This window comes from Bos mutus, chromosome 21 (assembly GCF_027580195.1).
Source record: "Bos mutus isolate GX-2022 chromosome 21, NWIPB_WYAK_1.1, whole genome shotgun sequence".
Classification (NCBI taxonomy): domain Eukaryota; kingdom Metazoa; phylum Chordata; class Mammalia; order Artiodactyla; family Bovidae; genus Bos; species Bos mutus.
In genome coordinates, this window is record NC_091637.1 from 33,878,005 (window position 1) to 33,900,390 (window position 22,386).

General features: G+C 47.7%; 1 protein-coding gene and 2 pseudogenes across 1 annotated transcript; all 3 read left to right on the plus strand.

Annotated features, from left to right (window-relative positions):
• Positions 1-7,583: 7,583 nt before the first annotated feature.
• Positions 7,584-9,769, plus strand: LOC102286892 (mast cell protease 1A). Its single transcript, XM_005904888.2, has 5 exons — positions 7,584-7,641; positions 7,836-7,983; positions 8,474-8,606; positions 8,799-9,056; positions 9,376-9,769. The coding sequence occupies exons 1-5, from the start codon at positions 7,590-7,592 to the stop codon at positions 9,535-9,537; spliced, it is 753 nt and encodes a 250-aa protein (XP_005904950.2). The 5' UTR covers positions 7,584-7,589; the 3' UTR covers positions 9,538-9,769.
• A 2,240-nt stretch (positions 9,770-12,009) lies between these two features.
• LOC102286599 (granzyme H-like) lies at positions 12,010-15,306 on the plus strand (annotated as a pseudogene).
• Positions 15,307-17,864: 2,558 nt separating this feature from the next.
• Positions 17,865-19,885, plus strand: LOC102284916 (mast cell protease 3-like; annotated as a pseudogene).
• The last annotated feature ends 2,501 nt before the right edge of the window (positions 19,886-22,386 follow it).

Consider the following 22,386-nt stretch of genomic DNA (forward strand, 5'->3'; position numbering starts at 1 on the left):
TCCGTTATTCACAAATTCGTTAGGTACCTTCTCTGTCAGGGAAACCTCTGTTCACATTTCTGCTCTGTTAGCAGCTTCCCCCTCCAGCACATACACTGCTCCTCTCACCCCTCCCTTCCATTCTCTAGAATAAAATCTTCTGCTGTACCTACAGCCAGCTCCCTCCGTCACATGTTCCCAGTGCCAGCTCCCCCTCAGGCTGCCCGTGAGCTCCATCAGAGAAGGGAGACCCCTCCTCAGGAACACAGGACCCCCGGGTCCACGACCCTTGTGTCTCATCCATATGCCCTCCTCCTCGTCAACACCTACTTCCCTCCCCCACATCCCAGTGTCCAGGGGGCAACAGAAGAGAATCCAGATTTGGAAAGGGGACCACCTGAGAAACTCTGGGGTCGAGGGGGGCACTTGTCCACCTTAACAGAAATGGGGGAGGTTTACAAAGGTGTGGCTCACCCCATGAGTGTTCCATCCCTGCATCAGAGGAGACAGAGGTCAGAAGCCTGAGAAAATTCCAGGAGGCCTTCAGTATTCCTAGGCCCAGCTTGAGTGCATGTCACAGCCCTGTCTTGGAGTCCTGGGCCCAGGGCACTGTGCAGCCTCTGGTGTCCTGAGGGCACATCCTCCTTCAGCCTCAAGTGACCTTCAAGGAGCTCCTCCACCTTGGGCTGAGCTAGCCTCTCCCATCTCCATCATTCCAACATGTATGTATGTTTCTCTAAAGGAAAGTCATAGTAACAAAAATTTTTAGATGCAAGGTATCCTAATATTTCAAAGGTGTTCCATACCCAGTAGCTTACTGAATAATTTTTTCTGTTCTATCTTTTAATAATCTCTGAATTTTCATGTAAGAATCTATTCAGGAAAGTAATCTCATTTTTAAAACATGCAGCTTAGAGAAGGCTGGGCTAAACAGAAGTGATTTGCTGGACATTTGCATGGTGAATGAACTTCCATCATGGCAAAATGTATTTTGCATGTAAAAACAACACATATAATCATATAAAGATAGCTAAATACAGGACATATAAGTAAGAAATTTAAAATTGCCTACAATTTCACCATCCGCAGATCATCATCATCAATGATTAAACTTGTGTCCTTCCGCTCTGTTTATTCATAAGATGCTCTTGCTACAACTCACTGGGACTTGGCTTGTTTAGAACTCAGGCGATCTTTTCCATTCCTCTTTCTTCTGTCTCATACTGGTGACAGTGTTGGAATCATCTGCACATGTTCAGGATGGCCTGGCCCAGAGACATCAGAGATGTGGTTCTCTTGTCTCTGGACAGGGAATATTAGTGGAGAGTAATTATTAGGGTGATCACCATGACTTATCTCATCATCTCACACCAGTAACCAGCATTTTTGGAGAGGAAGGCCCTTCCCCTCACAGGAACCCTGACTTGGATGGGACAGCCGCCAACTCAGCTCAAGGGATGCTGGATACCTCAGCACAGGCAAGCCAGTCAGGTCACTGAATGCTGAAGGACCCGGTGATGGTTGGTTTTGGTCCAATGAGTATCAAGTCCAAGACTTTTGTTCAATATTGTGGGATAAGAAAATTTCTGTCACAGAATATTTACATTTGAAGAGCTGATTGTAAGCACAACAAAAATGTGAGGCTGGAACCCTGGCAAGATAGGAAATGGGGTTGCTGTTTGGTTCACTCTGGTGAGTTCAGGTCTATCTGCTCCCAAACCAAGTTCAGCCACTTCCTCACACTTGGCAACAAGCAGACCCCTCATCATAGTGCTCACCAGCTTGCTCTCTACCCACCTATTCTAGCTCTACCTCTGCGTCCTGCCAGCTTCACAGGGGCAGGAGCTGAATCTCTCATATCCCTGAACCTCCCCTATTGTGTAATTATTCATGATATTATCAGAATCGTAAAAGTATCAAGAGTGGAGAAATGAAGATTCAATTACTGAGGGGCTCTTGGGGATCCAGCTCCTCTTGGTGTGATGGGGAAGAACTTTGGTATTCTGTTAATCACTAATGGTATATCGCCTATAACATTAATTATACATGATGACACATCTCTGGGAACGCTGGCTCTCAAGTAATGAGCTTTAACCTAAAATACTTTTGTTTAGCTCACAGGAAACAAGTCCACTGATGAAAGACTGCAGGACAGAAGAAATTAACACAACCGTCTTGAGGCTAGTGGAACCAGGAAATGTTTGACTTTACTCCGTTCCCTTCTAGTATAAAAGTAGCCTGAATTCTAACTCAGGTTAGGTGGTTCTTTGAATCATGAGTCCACCATCTTCTTGGTCTGCTAACTTTCTGAATAAAGTTGCTGTTCCTTGTTTCAACAACTCATCTCGTGATTTATTGGACTGTTGCTTGGCAAGTAGTACAAGGTTGGACTAGATAACATGGGCTGCACCACAGGCTTCACTTTCTTATTCCTTCTGGTGAGTCTTTGTGTGCGAGTGTGGTGATGGTGTCCTTCTCTCCCAATCCAGGGCAGAGAAGGTGGTCATCTGTGGCATGCTGACACCCAGCTAGAGGGGAGCACACCTCTGGGATGTCTGTGGGGACACTGAGCCTCCCTTCCTTCCTTTCTTCCCCTGTGCTTTGTGTCTGGAAGAAACCCCAGCATCTGTGACCTGGACAGACCTTTGGGAAGATGCTGCCACTCCTACTCCTGATGGCCTTTTTTCTGCCTCCTGGGCTCGGACTGGTGAGTGACCGCCCATTCCTGAGGGTGTAGCCCATCTCATTAAGCCTCCCGCAGTCTTGACCCTTCTGCGCAGCTCTAATTTCTGAACCAGGTCCCATCCCAACCAAGAACACAAGTTTGATGCCGCATAGACACTCAGCAAGGAGAGGTGGCAGGCAATCAGGAAAATTTTCACTAAGATCTTTCGTGGGTCTCAGACTCTCTCTCACCACCAGAGGAATGGGTTGTGCATTTGGTAGAGGATGTGCAGCTACAAAACACAAGTAAGTAAAATCCCTCACACCAGCCAGGAAAAGACAACTCAGACAAACCAACCACAGTACTGGAGTTGTCAGTGGAGCCGGCTTATGAACCAGGGCCTTCCACCCCTCACTCTTGTCCAGGATAGGAACCAGGTGTGACATTGATCGAAGGTGCTAGATGACAGCACCCAAAGCTCTCCATGTGTCTTGGCTCTTTCCCAGGCCCTAAGCAGCCCATTTTCTGTCCCACCTCCCCTGCCTCTCAGGCCTTTAGTTACTCCACTGTCTGTGGCAGTGCCCTCCACCCACCCCTGTGACCTGAAATCCCAACAGTACTATCCCCAACAACCTCAGCCAAAAGCTAATGGGAGGCCACTTGTGCAGCCAAAGAACATTTTCTGAGATCCTGGGATGCGTTATGCCCTCGGACATGAGGATTTTAGAAAACTCACCTCTATAAGTTCCTCATGCAAACTCACATGAATTTCACAATATTCCTGAGAAAGCTCCCAGAAGCCCTGCACTCATGTCATTGAAAAGCACAAGACACAGTGTCACCCCCCCAGGGCTGTCTGTCACCTCAATTTCCCCTCAGCTGCGGCCCTGCCCTGCAGTCACCGGCCCGTCACAGCTCCTGGGCTGTATCTCCTGTGACTCCACGCTCCTCATACCTCTATTCTGTTCTCTGTGCGGCTCAATCAGCGTCACCCTGGGGGCCCACAGCATCAAGAAGCAGGAGAGGGTGCAGCAGGGTCAAGTGCTTTTTTCCATGTAGAGAGATGTGTCCTTAAAGACACCATAGAGACATTTATTTTCCTGAGCACCACTTATTTAGGAGGAAAAAAAAAAAGTTTCTCACCACTCTCTGCCATAAAACTCCACCATAAACCAAGTGTTCTATATTTGTGTAGAATGTCTCAGTGTGTGCGGGATCTCTATCTTGTCATCTATGTCTCTACGGTGCCATCAGTACCACACTATCTTCATTACTATGACTTCATTTGCTAAAGCAAGAGCTCCCATCTTATTCTCATTCTTTAAGCCTGTCTTCTCCAATGTTGGCTACTGGTTTTCCACATCTATTTAGAACCAATAAAGTTCTGTGAAATAATTCCTGAGTGCAATGAATCTGTAGATCACTTTTTGGAGAATGAATACCTTAAAAGTATTTTCTCTTCCAAACACGAATGTGGAATATCTTTATGATTTATACTTAATTATTTGGCCATTCCCATGATTTTAATGTTTTTTTTTTTCAAATTTCATTTTCTAACTATTATTGTATAGAGAGATGATTAATGATTGAGTTGATTTTGTGCCCAGAAAATTTGACAGTTACTAATTATAATAATTGATCTGCAGGTTCCTGGCTATTCTTGTTGTGTATTATATCTTGAATATTCACAGTTTTACTTCCTCTTTCCCTGTCTATACCCTTTACTTCTACTGCCTGCTTAACTGTAGTGACTAAAATCTCTAGTATATTACTGAAGAGAAATGGTGATTATGGCTATCTGTGTGACCTTGTATTGTTTTCCTCTTGAATGAAAAACACAGAACATTTCATCAGTAAGTATATTGATTGGTGTGGGATTTTTGCAGGGATCATTTATCAGAATGAAGACCCTCGTTTCCACTCCTATTTTTTAAAGAAATTTTTTAAGTGAAGGATAGTGAGTTTTAGTAGCTGCTTTTCCCCATTCAGTTGAATTATCGTATGGTGTTTCTTCTTTCATCAGTCAGTGTGTTGTGTTACAGCAATTGTGTTTTGAATAAAAGCCACTCATCCTCAGAAAAACCCAAATTAGAAATGATCTAATACTTTTGCTCATGGACTGAGTGGATTACATCAATACCGGAATAACATTAACCCGTAAAGTTCTCCTCCCATATTGTCATCACTGGGTTTGTCATCTAGGTTTTGCTAGTCTCATAAGGGAGATGCGTAGCATCTACTTGCCAGCAGAAAATGTATATCAATATTTAAATTGTTTTCAAAGACTTCCAGGGAATTCTCGTGAGCTTGTGGCTGTCCTTGATGGACTATTTTTGAAAACGGAATCAATTCATGTAATGTTTATAGGAAAATTCAAACTTCCTGAGTATGTTTCTTTAATTTATATTTTCTAGGGATTTGTAATTCCATGTAGATTTTGAAAACTGTTCACTTCCCTGTGACCTAGAGGCTAGCATAGATAAGATTCATGTATGTATATATACATACATATATCTCTCAGATAAAACTCTTTCTTAGTTCACCCACCCTGTGGCTATAATTTTCACTATCTCAATAGTGTCTTTAGTAATCAGGATTATCTTGATTCTTACATACCCAACTGCCGGAGTCCAGCTCCAGCAACCAGGGGATCAGCCTGAAGTGATGAGCAGTGTCGGCGGGGAATGATGTAGCCTCTGACTCGAGGTACTGGACTACATGTTTATTTCAAACATCAGGTCTTCTTTTATACTTTTTCAAAAGGATTAGGTCAGAGGTTTTTCATTTTCAGCTCCCCCTCACCCAGATTTATTATCTCCTTGTTGCCCTTCAAACAGAGGTCCTGCTTCAGCGATTCTCTCAGAATCATGTTTACTTGTGATTACATTGTAACTCATGCTTATGTCTGGGCTGCATGCCACATTCCTCAGTTTATTTCTTATCTTTCTAAATCCTGCTTGCCCCTAGTATCCTAAGCTCACTATCTCCTAAAAAGGCTTCTAGCTATTCTTAATTATTCCTAAACCCTAAACTCAGCAAACTTCCTTTGTCATAAACATCTCCTTCACAAACAGGTCTCAGATAATAATCCTTCCCATGGCCTCAAGCTGTGGCCTACATGCTAATCCTGGGACATTCTTTGTAAAAATCCTTGAACAAATGTCAATGGTTACTTTATAGATTATTTTCTGGACACAACTGCAGAAGGCTTTGTGCTTTCTCATGCTTTTCTCAAAAACAATAAGCACTTTAACTTTCTTTCCAGCCAACTCAACCGAAGAAAGGAAGAAACAAGTCAGAATTACAAAAGCTAACTAACTCCTTCAACCCAGGTCTGTGCCTGCGGGACAAGGAGAGGGGGTTGGGGGCCATGCCTCCATTTTGTCAGTAATGCCTAACGCGGCTCCTGACACCCAACACATTTTTAATGTAGATCAACTTATCCATCATTATCAATAGTCCTTTTTATATCTTGTATTAATTTGCTTTTACAAGGTAAGTGTATAAAGAAATTCTCCTATATTCAACGTTTTCATGTTTTATCTTTCAATGAGTTAGAGAAACAGTTTTAAGTGGTCGAGTTTATTTTTATTCACATGTAGCCAACAGATTTAATATAGTTTCATCGTTACTTACCATTTTGAATTCCTTTTCTTTTGATTTCCATTATGATTTTGCTTATGATTTACAGTGGATCCTTGAACATGCCTCACATCACATGTGATCTGATATCCAGGCCACCCAGTGCATGGTTCGAGCACATGTGTGTGTGAGACACCCTTGGCTCACTGTGACTCTCCAGCCCTAATCACTGTTGACTATGGGCTTTGTTTGTTTAACTAAGATGTTGTTACTTTTCAAGAGGCTTGGAATCAAGATGTTTAGAAACAACAATTTTTTCAATTCCATGCCTTTCCGCATTTGCATGGTGCAGATATGACTGCCATTGTGTGTCTCCATCCCACAGGCTCTTCTTATATGACTGCAATATCTCACCTCCTGTTGGGAGGTGGGGTCTAGGGCCCTTCCTTTTTAATCTGGTGAAAGCTCTTGGTCTTGATTGACCCAAGCAGCAGACATGGCAGAATGGATGTCGTATGACATCAATGTCTATGTAATGAAAAGAACACAGCTTCTAGATGGTTCACTTTTTAGGAGATGCTCACTCTGGGGGAGCCAGGCACTGTGTTTGGATGGAGCCAAAGAATCCCATGAAGTGAGACGATATAAGGGGCCCTCGTGACAAGAAACCAATGTGCCCACAGGACAGCCAGCAGCAACCACTGGGCACGTGTGAGGGAGCCTTCAAGTGATTCAGCTTCTGGGCTTCAAGCTTCCCTGACACCTATGGGAGCAGATGGGTGCTGTTCACATTGTACCATGAGCAAATTGCAGATTCATGGGTCAAGCAATTTTGATGTTATTTTAAACCACTCAGTCCTTTGGTAACTGGAATAAGCCCTCTTCAGCATCACTTTCACACCATTATGTCTATTCCACACTGTGGATCTTGCCTTTATAGTCTGATCATGATGGTTTATCTCCTCTACATGAAGCAAGGAATCTCATCTCCAATATTTCTCACATTCTTGCTGAAGAAGGGGTCTCAATACACAATCACCCTGGTGATCTAATATGAACCATGCAAAGACTTTCTTTGATCTATCATCATGAGGCCCAGGTTTCTGGGGCTCAGGCACCTGAGGGCTTAAGGACTGGCTGATGCAACCACCTGCCTTGATCCCTACCCCACCCAATGGATGAAAACTTACCAGAGGTTTTAATTAAATACAAATAAACAGTCCACTCTGACTACAAAAAAGTGGTTTGAGGCTTTTAGATAAGGCTCACGTGACAAAGGCCAGAACATGGAAAGGGACAACTCAGGGTTAAAAGACCAGAAGGAAGCAGCAGCTGCTCAGATCTGGGCAGTCTTCCTGGAGAGATGGTCCTGCTCCTGCTCCTGGTGGCCCTTCTGTCCCCTACCGGGGAGGCAGGTGAGTGACGGTCCCACTCTCAGAGGCCCAGTCCCACCCCACATGAACAGACCTGCTCAGATGCTACACTCATGCACAGCCTGGGCCTGGTCCATCTAAGAAAATTTCTGAACTCAGGGAAACCTTGATCCCATCTCCCCTGTTGAAACTTTGGCTCCATGAGCATAGCGGGCAGGCTGGAATCTTTCTTTCAGGGAAAATCATCGGGGGCCACGAGGCCAAGCCACACTCCCGTCCCTACATGGTGTTTCTTCAGTTCAAGATTTCAGGGGAACCTCAAAGATGTGGGGGATTCCTTGTGCATGAGGACTTCGTGCTGACAGCAGCTCACTGCCTGGGAAGGTGAGGAGCAGTGCCGGGCCCCCACCCCTCTGTGGAGCCCTCCCAGGGAACCCTCTTAGGAGCTGCAGACCTGTGCCACCAGGTAACATAGGAAGCTATTCAGAGGACAGGTGAGCACTAGGGAGAGAGGGACAGGTCAATGCCAGTCACGCATAGAGAGAAGGGACTGATCAAACCTGGAACATAAGGAAGCCAAGGTTGTGGCCTGGAGCCCACAGTGCAAATGTGAGAAATTCATGTTTTCCTTAGAGACAGTCAAGCTCGAGCAGGACTGAACACCCTCTGTGGACTACAGGAACTGCCACCATGCCCAGGCTGCCAGGGAGCAGACAGTTCAGAGATGCTCAGCCCCAGGGCCCACCGCCTAGAATTTCGCCACACCCTCCTCCGCCCTGCCCCAAGTTTGGCCCTGTCCCAAGCTGTGCTCTTTCCTCCTGGCTCCTGGACCAGTTCTCCTGTGATGCCGCCTCTGTTTCTGCTCTCTGTGCAGCTCAATGAATGTCACCCTGGGGGCCCACAACATCATGGAACGAGAGAGGACCCAGCAGGTCATCCCAGTGAGAAGACCCATCCCCTACCCACGCTATAATAAGACTTGGGCCAACGACATCATGTTACTGCAGGTGGGGCACGAGGCTGCACTGACTCTGGGACACTTCCTTCCTGGGGTTCTGCATCCCCCATGACCTCATTCCAGACCCTCCTCCTGTATGACCCCTTCTGTGGTCCCAGAGCTGTGAAGAAGGCAACCCCATGAATGTCCTGCAGTCTCTATGGGCCATCAGTGGGTAAGAATGCCTTTCCTCTGCTTTCAGCTGATGAGGAAGGCAAATGTGACCACTGCTGTGAGCCCCATCAGTCTGCCCAGGGACTGGGATACAGTGAATCCAGGGATGCTGTGCAGTGTGGCTGGCTGGGGGCGTCTTGATGTGGATATGTCCCGCACAAAGAAACTACAGGAGGTAGAGCTTGAAGTCCAAAGGGCCGAGAAATGCACCTCTCGCTACAAATATTACAGTACCACCACCCAGATATGTGTAGGGGACCCGAGAAAGAGGAAGAGTTCCTTTAAGGTGAGCTCCCTAGTGTTATCCATGCAAAGCCTTGGTCTCTGGATCTGGGGCCATGGGAACGAGCTCTGTCCTGTGTCCCCAGCCTGTCCTCCTGTCCAGTCCCTGTCTGGGGTCCCTGGGGGATGGACATTGCCTCTAAGTCACATATGGGCAGAGGCTTCCTGTGGGAGGAGGTGGATTGTCAGGGCCAGATTGAAACCTCAGGACCAAGAAGACCCTTTTATCAGCCAGGGCCCCTAACAGGGACCACCCACCCCAGGGTGGCAGGGAGAACAGATCCAAAGAAGATGAGCTCAGCCCTTGCCCTCTCTGCCCACAGGGTGACTCCGGGGGCCCACTTGTGTGTAATGGTGTGGCCCAGGGCATTGTGTCCTATGGAAAAAAGGATGGGACACCTCCAAGGGTCTTCACCAGAATCTCAAGCTTTCTGCCTTGGATCCAAAAAACAATGAAACAGTACGAACTTGAGGGACCAGACTGAGGTTTCTCCAAGGACTGATCTGTCCATCTTCCCTGGGATGGAGGCACTGGGCAAAGTGGTTAGGCTGGCTGAAACTTAATAAACTTCCATCTCTTGAGCAGAAATCATGGATTTGTCCTTCACTTACCTAAACATATTCATTCAGCAAAGGCCGTGTCTGACCTGTTTATAGTTCTGATCTGTTACTGGCTTCCACCTCCAATACACCACCCTGTTCCAACTCTGGAATAAAAACTCCTGCTGCACTGATAGTCAGCTCCCTCCAGTCACACGTCCTCAGTGCCAGCTCTCTCTCCAGGCTAACCATGAGCTCCATCAGAGTAGGGAAACCCCTCTGAGGACTACACGACCCTCTTCTTGACAACCCTCGTGTCTCATCCATACACCTTCTTCCTCGTCCACACCTACTCCCCTCCCCCCCAATCCCAGTGCCCTGGGGGAAAAGAAGAGAATCCAGATTTGGAAGGAGGGCCACATGAGGTTGAGGGTTGAGGCAGAGGGGCACTTGTCCACCCTAACAGAAATGGGGGAGGTTTACAAAGGTGTACTTCACCCCATGCAGTGTTCCTCCCTGCATCAGAGCAGACAGAGCTCAGAAGCCTGAGAAAGTTCCAGGAGGCCTTCAGTATTCCTAGACCCAGCTTGAGTGCCTGTCACAGCCCTGTCTTGGAGTCCTGGGCCCAGGGCCCTGTGCAGCCTCTGGTGTCCTGAGGGCACATCCTCCTTCAGCCTCAAGTGACCTTGAGGGGGCTCTTCCACCTTGGGCTGACCAGCCACTCCCCACCTTCATCATTCCCATGTGTGTTTGTGCATAAATATATTTATCTCCAAAGGAAACTCACTCTTAAAGAAAATCATTGGTTTCAAGGTATCCTAAAGTTTCAAAGAGTATCTATAGCCTATAGTTATTGGGTACGTTTCTTCCTGTATTTTTTTTTTTTTTTTAATCAATTGCTGAAGTTTTGATGCAAGGTTCAGAAAAGCAACCTTAGTTTTAAGACATGCAGTTTAGAGAGGGCTTAAGAGAAGTGGCTTGTCGAACATTTGAATGGAGAGTGAGCTTCAACTATTGCAAAATGTGTTCTGGCAGAAAGTAACACATATTCATCAAAATATATTCCTCATCAATGGAACATATGCAACACGGTGCGTGCAAGTGTGCTAAGTTACTTCAGGCGTGTCGGATTCTTTGTGACCCTATGGACGGTCGCCCTCCAGGCTCCTCTGCCCATTCATCATAGAAAGACAAATAAATACAGAACATATGGATGAGAAAAGGAAACGAAGTGCACTTCCACCACCCCCGATCATCATCATTCATGCTTAAGTATACTTTCTTCCACTATTTTTGTATTTATTCATAAAATGCTCTTGCTTCAACTCCCTTGGGATTGGGTTGTTTAGAGCTCCTCATGCCCTCCTTTCCATTCCTCTTTCTCTGTCCTCATACTGCTGAGAGTGTGGGGGTCATCTGCACATGTTTAGGATGACCTGGCCCAGAGACAGCAGATATATGGCTCTCTGGCCTCTGGACAGGGAATACCTAGTGGGGAGTAAGTATTAGATGACGGGCATCTGTTTCCCCTTCACCACTCACCAGTGACCAGCATTTCTGGAGAGGAAGTCCCTCCTGACTCACAAACACCCTGATTCGGGTGGGACAGCCTCCGTCTCAGCTTGAGGGACAATATATACCTCAGCACAACCCAATCATGTCCCTCATTGCCGAAGGACCCGGTGATGGTTTTTTTCTGGTTCAGTGAATATCAAGTCCAGGACTTTCATTCAAAATTTTCAGATAAGAAAGGCTCTCTTTGTTACAGAATACTTATATTTAAACAAGAGATTCTAAATCCTCCAAAATTGTGAGGCTGGAACCCTGGCAAGATAGGAAATGGGGTTGCTGTTTGGGCCATTTGGCTGAATCCAGGCCTCTCTGCTCCTAAAACAAGTGAAGTCTCTGCCTCACCCTTGGCCCAAGCAGAGCCCCATGCCGTAGTCCTCGAGCACATGTCCTCTGCCCACAGATTCTAGGGCTCCTCCAGCCCCTGAGCTTCTCAAGCACAGGGGCCATGTCGCTATATCCCTGACCCCTTCCTATTGGGTAATTCTTCATGCTTTCCCCAGAATCATAGAAGACCCAAGAAGGGAGAAACGAAGATCCTCTTGATTCAGTCACTGAGGTCCTCTGGGGATCCAGCTCCTCCCCTGGCTGCAACACAGCCTCCACTTTCTTGCTGTTCCTCTTGCTCTGTGACTCAGCAGAGGGAGTGCAAGTGTGGTGACTGTGTTGTTCTCACCTATCCCACAGCAGAGAACATGGGCACATGTGACATGCTCACACCCGGCTGGGGGGACCACAGCTCTGGGGGGTCTGTGGGGGCACCGAGCCTCCCCTGCTTCCTTCCCCTGTGCTTTGTGTCTGGAAGGAAGAAACCCCAGCAGCTCTGACCTGGGCAAACCTTCTGGAAGATGCAGCTATTCCTGCTCCTGATGGCCTTTCTGCCTCCTGGGCTAGGAAAGGTGAGTGACTGTCCCCATTCCTGACAGGGTAGCCCATCTTACTAAACCTCCTGAAGTCCTGGCCCTTCTGCTCAGCTCCAATTTCTGAACCAGCTCCCATCCCAACTGAGACTACAAGTTTGATTCTCATAGACATTCAGCAAGGATGGACGGTAGGAAGTAAGCTTTCACTAAAAGCTTTTGTAGCTCTTAGCCTCTCTCTCACCACTGGTAAAGCTGGTTGCGCATTTGCTGGAGGATGTGAAGCTATAACACACAAGTAAGTAAAATTCCTCACTCCAGCCAGGAAAGGACAACTCAGACAAACCATCCACAGCGTGGGGGTTCTCAGTGGACCCAGCTTAAGAACCAGAGAAACTTGTCAGTTTCCCTGCCCTTCACTCCTGCCCAGGAGAGGAGCCCAGGGTGTCACTGGTCAGAAATGGCTAGATGGCAGCACCCAAAGCTCTCTGGGTGTCGTTACTCTTCCCCAGGCCCTAAGCAGTTCATTTTCTGCCCCAGTGTCTTTGGCATGTCCTCCCCCATCCCTGTGGTCTTAAATCCCACCAGTACTATCCCCACCAAACCTCAGCCAAAAGCTAATTGGAGGCCATTCAGGTGTCCAGTCAACAGATGTTTACTGAGATCCTCGGATGCGTTATGCCCTAGGACATGAGGATTTTAGAAAACCCAACTCCATAAACTCATAGGTGGATTGTTAGAAAATGGCACCAATCAGGATGTTAGCAGAGGCTCAGAGGGGTTAGGAGACTCCATGAGAATGAGGGCTCATCAGGGGGTCCCATCCATGATCTTCTGGGCTCCACCTTCTGGAAGGCAGTCTCGGGCCCCTTCATATGTGTGTGTGACTCAGGATGTGGAGAACAATACTGAGGTTTGGGGTTTAGAAAAGGTTATCCCACAGCAGTGAGAACCTGGGGGACTCTCCCCTCGTGTCTGTTGGGCACCGTCGACCCACCTTGACTGCCACCTTCCCGAACCTCCCTTCTAACCATAGCCTATCCCATCTCCCCATCTTTCAGCCTTTTCTTTCAGAGGAGATCACTGGGGGCCACGAGGCCAAGCCCCACTCCCGCCCCTACATGGCTTTGGTTCAGTTTTGGGTGAGAAGAGTTGGAAGAAGTGTGGCGGTGTTCTCATACAAAAGGACTTTGTTTGATAGCTGCTCACTGCAGAGGAAGGTGAGGGGCAGTAGCCAGCCTGGACAGGGACCCGTCCTCTCCCCAGGAGCTGAGCCCAGGGGTACCCCTCCTTCACCCCAGGATCCTGGAAATCAGGACCACAAGAGCTCATCAGACAAGCCATCTGATGAGCAGGACTAGGGTAATGAAAAGCTGAGAAACAGGACAAGTAGAGTTTTGTGGTTAGTGGGTCGGAGGTGAGAACAAGAGACAGGGTTGAGAAGGGTTGACCCACAATGGCCAAATAAAGCATCAGAGAAGGATGAGAGTGTGCAGTGAGAGCCAAAACCCAAACTCAGAGTCACTTCACAATATTGCTGAGAAAGCTCCCGGGAGCCCTGCCCTCATGTCCCTGAGAAGCACTGGGCCCAGAGTCACCAGCCCCAGGACCGTCTGTCACCCAACTCCCCCTCAGCTGCTGCCCTGCCCTGGTGTCAGCTGCCTGTCACAGCTTCTGGGCTGTATCTCCAGTGACCCCATGATCCCCACACCCTTGCTCTGGTCTCTGAGCAGCTCAATCAATGTCACCCTGGGGGCCCACAACATCAAACAGCAGGAGAGGACCCAGCAGGTCATCCGATGAGAAGAGCCATCTGCCACCCAGACTATAATCCTAGGGACTTCTCCAACGACATCATGTAACTGCAGGCAAGGAAAACTCCCCACTGGCCCTGCCCTCCTGAGATCAGATCATTGCCTTCCCAGGATCTCCTTCCTCTTTCTTCCTTCCCATCCTGGCCACCTGACCAGTCTCATGGGGAGAGTTGAGAGATGGAGTCCATGCAGCCTCATCATGGCATCCAGGCCAGAGGACCACCAGCTGAGCCAGACTCTTGTCTCTTCCCATCAGCTGGAGAGAAAGGCCAAGCAGATGTCAGCTGTGAAGCCCCTTAGTCTGCCTAAGGCCAAGGCCCAGATGAAGCCAGGACAGGTGTGCAGTCTGGCCGGCTGGGGGAAGGTGGCCCTGGGCACTCCAGCCACCACCCTGCAGGAGGCAGAGCTGACGGTTCAGAAGGATCGGGTGTGCAAATCCCTCTACCCCAGGCACTACAGCCGGGCCACCCAGAATTGTGTTGGGGACCCAAGGAAGGTGAAAACTGGCTTCAAGGTCAGTTTCCTGCATCTAAGCACACAGACCCGGGAGGTGTGGGTAGGGCAGAGGCCATATCCTCATCTGAGAATTATGGCTGCCTGGTCCTGAATCCAGTGTTTTGCTTTTCTTTTCCCTGAGTGGCTCAGGAAGCATCAGTCATCCCACAGATGTCATATCACCAGAGTTTCCAGGAGAAAACTGATAGAAAGATAGACTTAAGTCTAGCTGCTAAGAACAGTCAGAATCAGGCTGGAGCCCCAGGACCAGGAGGTGACCAGGCCTCCCTGGGCCTGGGTCTTCCCTATAGCCCCTGACTGAGACCACACAGCCTGGGCGGCAGGGAAGAGAGAACCCCAAGGAGGCCTGCTCAGCCCTTATCTCTCTGCCCACAGGGTGACTCCGGTGGACCCCTCGTGTGTAAAAAAGTGGTCCATGGTACTTTCTCCTATGGAAAGAAGAATGGGACACCTCCAGGAGTCTTCACCCAGGTCTCACACTTCCTACCCTGGATAAAGAGAACAATGAAGCACCTCTAACAGCAGGTTGAGACTGATCTTTCTCTGCACTGACCATTGTCCTGGGGCAGCAGCAAGAATCCCACAGGGATTGGCAGTGGGATCACAGGGCCATAATAAATGGGATCTCCAAAGCAATGGTGACTGAATTCCTATTTATTCATGGAACCACCTCAATACATAACCACACTGCTCCAGGACACCCTCTTCTGTCAGTTCTGGGTTTTACTTCCTCCTTCCTCCCTAGCCCTCTGCTTCTGTTAAGGCACTAAGTCGTGTCCCACTCTTTGTGACCCCATGGACTGTGGCTTGCCAGGCTTCTCTGTCCATGGGATTTACCAGGCACAAGCACTGGAGTGGGTTGCCATTTCCTTCTTCAGGGGATCTTCCCAACCCAGGGATTGAATCCACATCTCTTGCGTCTTGCGGCTGTCCTTGATGGACTATTTTTGAAAACAGAATCAATTCAAACTTCCTGAGTATGTTTCTTTAATTTATATTTTCTAGGGATTTGTAATTCCATGTAGATTTTGAAAACTGTTCACTTCCCTGTGACCTAGAGGCTAGCATAGGTAAGATTCATGTATGTATATATACATACATATATCTCTCAGATAAAACTCTTTCTTAGTTCACCCACCCTGTGGCTATAATTTTCACTATCTCAATAGTGTCTTTAGTAATCAGGATTATCTTGATTCTTACATACCCAACTGCCGGAGTCCAGCTCCAGCAACCAGGGGATCAGCCTGAAGTGATGAGCAGTGTCGGCGGGGAATGATGTAGCCTCTGACTCGAGGTACTGGACTACATGTTTATTTCAAACATCAGGTCTTCTTTTATACTTTTTCAAAAGGATTAGGTCAGAGGTTTTTCATTTTCAGCTCCCCCTCACCCAGATTTATTATCTCCTTGTTGCCCTTCAAACAGAGGTCCTGCTTCAGCGATTCTCTCAGAATCATGTTTACTTGTGATTACATTGTAACTCATGCTTATGTCTGGGCTGCATGCCACATTCCTCAGTTTATTTCTTATCTTTCTAAATCCTGCTTGCCCCTAATATCCTAAGCTCACTATCTCCTAAAAAGGCTTCTAGCTATTCTTAATTATTCCTAAACCCTAAACTCAGCAAACTTCCTTTGTCATAAACATCTCCTTCACAAACAGGTCTCAGATAATAATCCTCCATGGCCTCAAGCTGCAGCCTACGTGCTCATCCTGGGACATTCTTTGTAAAAATCCTTGAACAAATGTCAATGGTTACTTTATAGATTATTTTCTGGACACAACTGCAGAAGGCTTTGTGCTTTCTCATGCTTTTCTCAAAAACAATAAGCACTTTAACTTTCTTTCCAGCCAACTCAACCGAAGAAAGGAAGAAACAAGTCAGAATCACAAGAGCTAACTCCTTCAACCCAGGTCTGTGCCTGTGGGATAAGGAAGAGGGGGTTGGGGGCTGTGGGTCCATTTTTCAGTAATGCCTAACGCGGCTCCTGACACCCAACACATTTTTAATGTAGATCAACTTATCCATCATTATCAATAGTCCTTTTTATATCTTGTATTAATTTGCTTTTACAAGGTAAGTGTATAAAGAAATTCTCCTATATTCAACGTTTTCATGTTTTATCTTTCAATGAGTTAGAGAAACAGTTTTAAGTGGTCGAGTTTATTTTTATTCACATGTAGCCAACAGATTTAAAATAGTTTCATCGTTACTTACCATTTTGAATTCCTTTTCTTTTGATTTCCATTATGATTTTGCTTATGATTTACAGTGGATCCTTGAACATGCCTCACATCACATGTGATCTGATATCCAGGCCACCCAGTGCATGGTTCGGAGCACATGTGGTGTGAGACACCCCTTGGCTCACTGTGACTCTCCAGCCCTAATCACTGTTGACTATGGGCTTTGTTTGTTTAACTAAGATGTTGTTACTTTTCAAGAGGCTTGGAATCAAGATGTTTAGAAACAACAATTTTTTCAATTCCATGCCTTTCCGCATTTGCATGGTGCAGATATGACTGCCATTGTGTGTCTCCATCCCACAGGCTCTTCTTACATGACTGCAATATCTCACCTCCTGTTGGAGGTGGGGTCTAGGCCCCTTCCTTTTTAATCTAGTGAAAGCTCTTGGTCTTGATTGACCCAAGCAGCAGACATGGCAGAATGGATGTCGTATGACATCAATGTCTATGTAATGAAAAGAACACAGCTTCTAGATAGCTCACTTTTTAGGAGATGCTCACTCTGGGGGAGCCAGGCACTGTGTTTGGATGGAGCCAAAGAATCCCATGAAGTGAGACGACATAAGGGGCCCTCGTGGCAAGAAACCAATGTGCCCACAGGACAGCCAGCAGCAACCACTGGGCATGTGTGAGGAAGCCTTCAAGTGATTCAGCTTCTGGGCTTCAAGCTTCCCTGACACCTATGGGAGCAGATGGGTGCTGTTCACATTGTACCATGAGCAAATTGCAGATTCATGGGTTAAGCAATTTTGGTGTTATTTTAAACCACTCAGTCCTTTGGTAACTGGAATAAGCCCTCTTCAGCATCACTTTCACACCATTCTGGCCAGCCCACACCCTTAATCTCACTGTTCTTATCTGATCATGATGGTAAGCTCTCCTCCACCAGAAGCAATAGAGCTTATTTTCAGTGTTTCCCACAGTCTCACACAAAAAAGTCCAAGACACAATCTCTGTGATGATCTAAAGAGAACCACAGAAATGAAGACATTTTTTGATCTATCATCCTGAGGCCCGGGTTTCTGGGGCTCAGGGACTTGAGATCTGCTGATGCAGTATCCCCACGACCCCACAGATAAGAACTTATCAGAGGCTTTTGTTAAGTTTTTACTCCACTGAGACCCCAAGACTTGATCAAACAGTGATGTGACACTTTCTGAGAAGTCTCCTGTGATAACGGCCACAACAACAGAGGAGACACTCAGGGTTAAAAGATCAGAAGGAAGCAGCAACTGTTCAGATCTTATCAACCTTCCTGGAGAGATGGTCCTGTTCTTGCTCCTGGCGGCCCTTCCTCTGTTCCCCACTGGGGAGGCAGGTGAGTGACGGTCCCATCCTCAGAGGCCCAGACCCACCCCACATGGCACAGACCTGCTTACATGTTACACTCACGCACACTCTGGCCCTGGTTCATGTAAGGAAATTTCTGAACTCAGGTCGAATTTTCTTAAAGACCACCAACCCTGGTGCCATCTCCCCTCTCCAGCCTTTGCCTCTATAAGCACAGCAGGCAGTCTGGAATCTCTCTTCCAGGGGAAATCATTGGGGGGCATGATGCCAAGCCACACTCCCATTCCCTATATGGCATTTTTTGAATACCAGTTTTCAGAGGAAATTTTCAGCAGTGGAGGTTTCCTCGTGCATAAGGAGTTTGTGCTGACAGCAGCTCACTGCTTGGGAAGGTGAGGAGCAGTGCCTGGGCTCCCACCCTCTGTTGACCCCTTGCAGGGAATGCAGGAAGCTCTTCAAAGTCCAGGTGAGTTTTGGGGAGAGAGTGACAAGTGAATGCCAGTGGCACATTAAGAGAAGCAACTGATCATACCTGGAATGGAAGGAAGCCAATGTTGTGCCCTGGACCGTAGGGTACACGTGTGAGAAATTCACATTTCCCTCTGTGACTGTCAAGCTTCTGCATGACTGAACACCCTCGTGGGCTCCAGGAGGTCCTCCCTGACTGGGCTGCCAGGAAACAGACAGCTCAGAGATGCTCTGCTCAGGGCCCATTGCCTAGAATTCTCTCTCCTCCAGCCCCACCCTGTCCCAAGCTGTGTTCTTTCCTCCCAGCTTCTGGACTGTATCTCCTGTGACACCTGCTCCCTCTCTGCTCTCTGTGCAGCTCAATGAATGTCACCTGAGGGCCCACAACATCATGGAACAAGAAAGGATCCAGCAGGTCATCCCCATGAGAAGAGCCATCCGCCACCCAGACTATAATGGTAAGTCTTGGGCCAAGGATATCATGTTATTGCAGATGGGATGCATGGCTGCACTGGTTCTGGGACACTTTCCTTCCAGGGTTCTGTATCCCCCATGACCTCATTCCTGCCCTTCCTCCTGTACAACCCCTTCCGTGGTTCGAGCACTGAGAAGAAGGCAACCCCATGACTGTCCTGCAGTCTCTGTGGGCCATCAGTAGGTGAGAATGCCTTTCCTCTTCTGCAGCTGATGAAGAAGGCCACCTTGACAGTTGCAGTGAGCCCCATCAATCTGCCCAGAAGGTGGCAGAAGGTGAAGCGAGGGATAATGTGCAGTGTGGCTGGCCTGGGGGAAGTTGGGGTAGATATGCTCTGTGCAGACAAACTACAGGAGGTAGATTCTAAAGTCCAAAGGGAGGAGAAATGTATCACTTGCTTCGACGACTACATCCCCATCATGCAGATATGTGCTGGAGATTCAAACAAGAGCAGGGATTCTTTCTTGGTGAGATCCCCAGTGTTGTCCATGCAAAACCTTGGGTCAGCTGAGCTGGGAGGATGGGGGGCAGTGGGAATGAACCCCGTCCCTCTGTCCCAAGCCTGTCCTCCTATCTGGTCTCTGTCCTGTGTCCAGCCTCTCCCCACCTCCACAGTCATATATGGGCAGAGGCTTCCTGTGGTAGAAGCAGAGGGATTTTCAACGCCTGGATGAAACCTCAAGACCAACAAAGGCCCTGATGTCAGCCCAGGCCCCTAACAGAGACCAGCCTGGGCATCAGCGGGGAGAATAACTGAAAAAGGTGAGCTCAGCCCTTGCCCTCTCTGCCCACAGTGTGACTCCGGGGGCGCACTCGTGTGTAATGGTGTGGCCCAGTGCAGTGTGTCCCGTGGAGAAGAGTACGGGAGGACTCCAAATGTCTACACGAGAATCTCCAGCTTTCTGTCCTGGATCCAAACAACAATGAGACAGTACAAATGGTAGGGATCAGCCTGAGGTGCCCCTGGGATGGAGCCCTCCGTCTTCCTTGGAATGGGTGCGCTGGGCAAAGTGGGTGAAGGAAAGCTGTCTGGAATTTAATAAACTTTCATCTCGAGCAGAAATCACTGATTCCTCTTTTATTTACCTAAACACATTTGTTAGGTGCCTACTCTGACAGGCAACCATCTATTCACATCTGATCTTCCTCCTCCAGCACATACACCGCACCCCACCCCACCTTCCAACTCTGAAATAAAAACTCCTGTTGCACTGACAGCCAGCTCCCTCCAGTCCCATGTCGCCAGCGCCAGCTCCACCTGCAGGCTGTCCGTGAGCTCCATCAGAGAAGGGAGACCCCTCCTCAGGAACACACGACCCTCTTGTCAACAATCCTCGTGTCTCATCCATATGCCCTCTCCTTGTCCACACCTACTCTCCTATCCCCCATCCCAGTGCCCAGGGGGCAACAGAAGAGAATCCAGATTTGGAAGGAGGGCCACCTGAGAAGCTCTGGGGTTGAGGGGTAAACTTGTCCATCCTAACAGAAATGGGGGAGGTTTACAAAGGTGTGGCTCACTGAATGCAGTCCCTCCCCGCATCAGAACAGAGGTGAGAAGTCTGAGAAAGTTTCAGGAGGGCTTCAGTATTCCCAGGCCCAGCTTGAGTGTCTATCACAGCCCTGTCTTGGGGTCCTGGGTCCAGGGCTCTATGCAGCCTCTGATGTCTTGACAGCACATCCTCCTTCAGCCCCAAGTGACCTTGAGGGAGCTCTTCCATCTTGGGCTGAGCCAGCCTCTCCCCACCTCCATTATTCCCATGTAGCTGCTGCTGCTAAGTCACTTCAGTCGTGTCCGACTCTGTGCGACCCCATAGATGGCAGCCCACCAGGCTCCCCCGTCCCTGGGATTCTCCAGGCAAGAACACTGGAGTGGGTTGCCATTTCCTTCTCCAATGCATGAAAGTGAAAAGTGAAAGTGAAGTCGTTCAATCGTGTCCGACCCTCAGCGACCCCATGGACTGCAGCCCACCAGGCTCCTCCACCCATGGGATTTTCCAGGCAAGAGTACTGGAGTGGGGTGCCATTGCCTTCTCCGTTATTCCCATGTAGGTGTGTATATAAATATATTTATCGCTAAAGGAAAGTCATTGCAATAAAAAAATTTTGGATTCAGGGGTATCCTAATGTTTCAAAGGTTTCTTATAACCTATAGTTTATTGACTCAATTTTTCCTTCTATTTATCAATAATCTCTGAATTTTTTAATCTACAAATGTATTTGGGAAGGTTACTAGTTTTTAAAATATGCAGCTTAGGGAAGGCTAGGCTGAAGGGGAGTGGTTTGCTGAACATTTGCATGGTGAGTGAGTTTTGACTGTGGCAAAATGCATTTTGGATGGAAAAGCAACAGACATCGTAGTTGAATACAGAACATATAAATAAGAACGTTAAAAGAAGTACAGAATTCCATCATTCTCAGATCATCATTAATGCTTAAATATATTTCCTTTTGCTTTTTTTCCTATGTGTTCATAAGATGTTGTTCCTTCAGTTCACTTGGGACTGGGTTGTATAGAGCTCCTCATGCCGTCCTTTCCATTCCTCTTTCTTCTGTCCTCATACTGGTGAGAGGGTTGGGGTCATCTGCACATGTTTAGGATGGCCTGGCCCAGGGTTATCTGAGGCATGGTTCTCTGGACACTGGACAGAGAATACTTTGTGGGGAATAATTATTAGGATGAGCAGCATCTGTATCTCTTTCACTGCTCACCAGTCACCAGCATGTTTGGAGAGGAAGCCCCTTCCCACTCATGAGCACTCTGATTTGGGTGGAAAAGCCCCCATCTCAGCTTAAAGGATGCTCAGCGCCAATGGTCCCAGGGACGGTTTGTTTTGGTCCAGTGAGTATCAAGTCCAGGACTTTTGTTCAGAACTGTGGGATAAGAAAAGCTCCCTATGTTGTGAAATATTTGCATTTAAAGAGGCGATTCTAAACACTCCAAAAATGTGAGGCTAGAATGGTAACAAGATGGGAAATGGGATTGCTGTTTGGGGCACTTGGGTGTGTCCAGGGTATGTGCTCATAAGGCAGGTCCAGTCTCTGCCTTCTCACGTGGCACCAAGCAGAGCCCCTGGTCTTGGTGCTCACCATCTTTCTCTCTACCCACAGATTCTAAGTCTACCTCTGCCTACTGTCAGCTTCTCAAGGGCAGGAACTGCGTCTCTCACATCCCTGGACCTTGCTATCGAGTAATTATTCATGATCTCATCAGAATCATAAAAGAACCATCAGTGGGGAAATGGAGATATTCTTGATTCAGTCACTGAGGTGCTCCTGGCGTCCAGCCCCTCTACTGCTATATTATGGAAGAATCCTTGCAGTCTATTAGATTAGTTACTAATGGGGTGTTGACTACAAATTTTAATTATACATGATGGCCCATCTGTGGAATCCTGCCTCCCAAGGAATGAGCATTAAGCTAAAATGCCTTTGTTTACAATATAGGAAACATCCTGGCCAGGCCCATCAATGAAAGACTGCAGGACAGAAGAAACTGACACATCTTCTCTGGAGGCTGACTGGAACCAAGAAATGTTTGATGCCACTCCCTCC

Excerpts from the sequence above, each read along its gene's own strand:
- LOC102286892 (XM_005904888.2), top strand. The coding sequence starts at position 7,590 with ATGGTCCTGCTCCTGCTCCTGGTGGCCCTTCTGTCCCCTACCGGGGAG. Across the intron at positions 8,607-8,798 it reads ACGACATCATGTTACTGCAG|CTGATGAGGAAGGCAAATGT; the intron begins GTGGGGCACGAG and ends CTCTGCTTTCAG. Across the intron at positions 9,057-9,375 it reads AGAGGAAGAGTTCCTTTAAG|GGTGACTCCGGGGGCCCACT; the intron begins GTGAGCTCCCTA and ends CTCTGCCCACAG.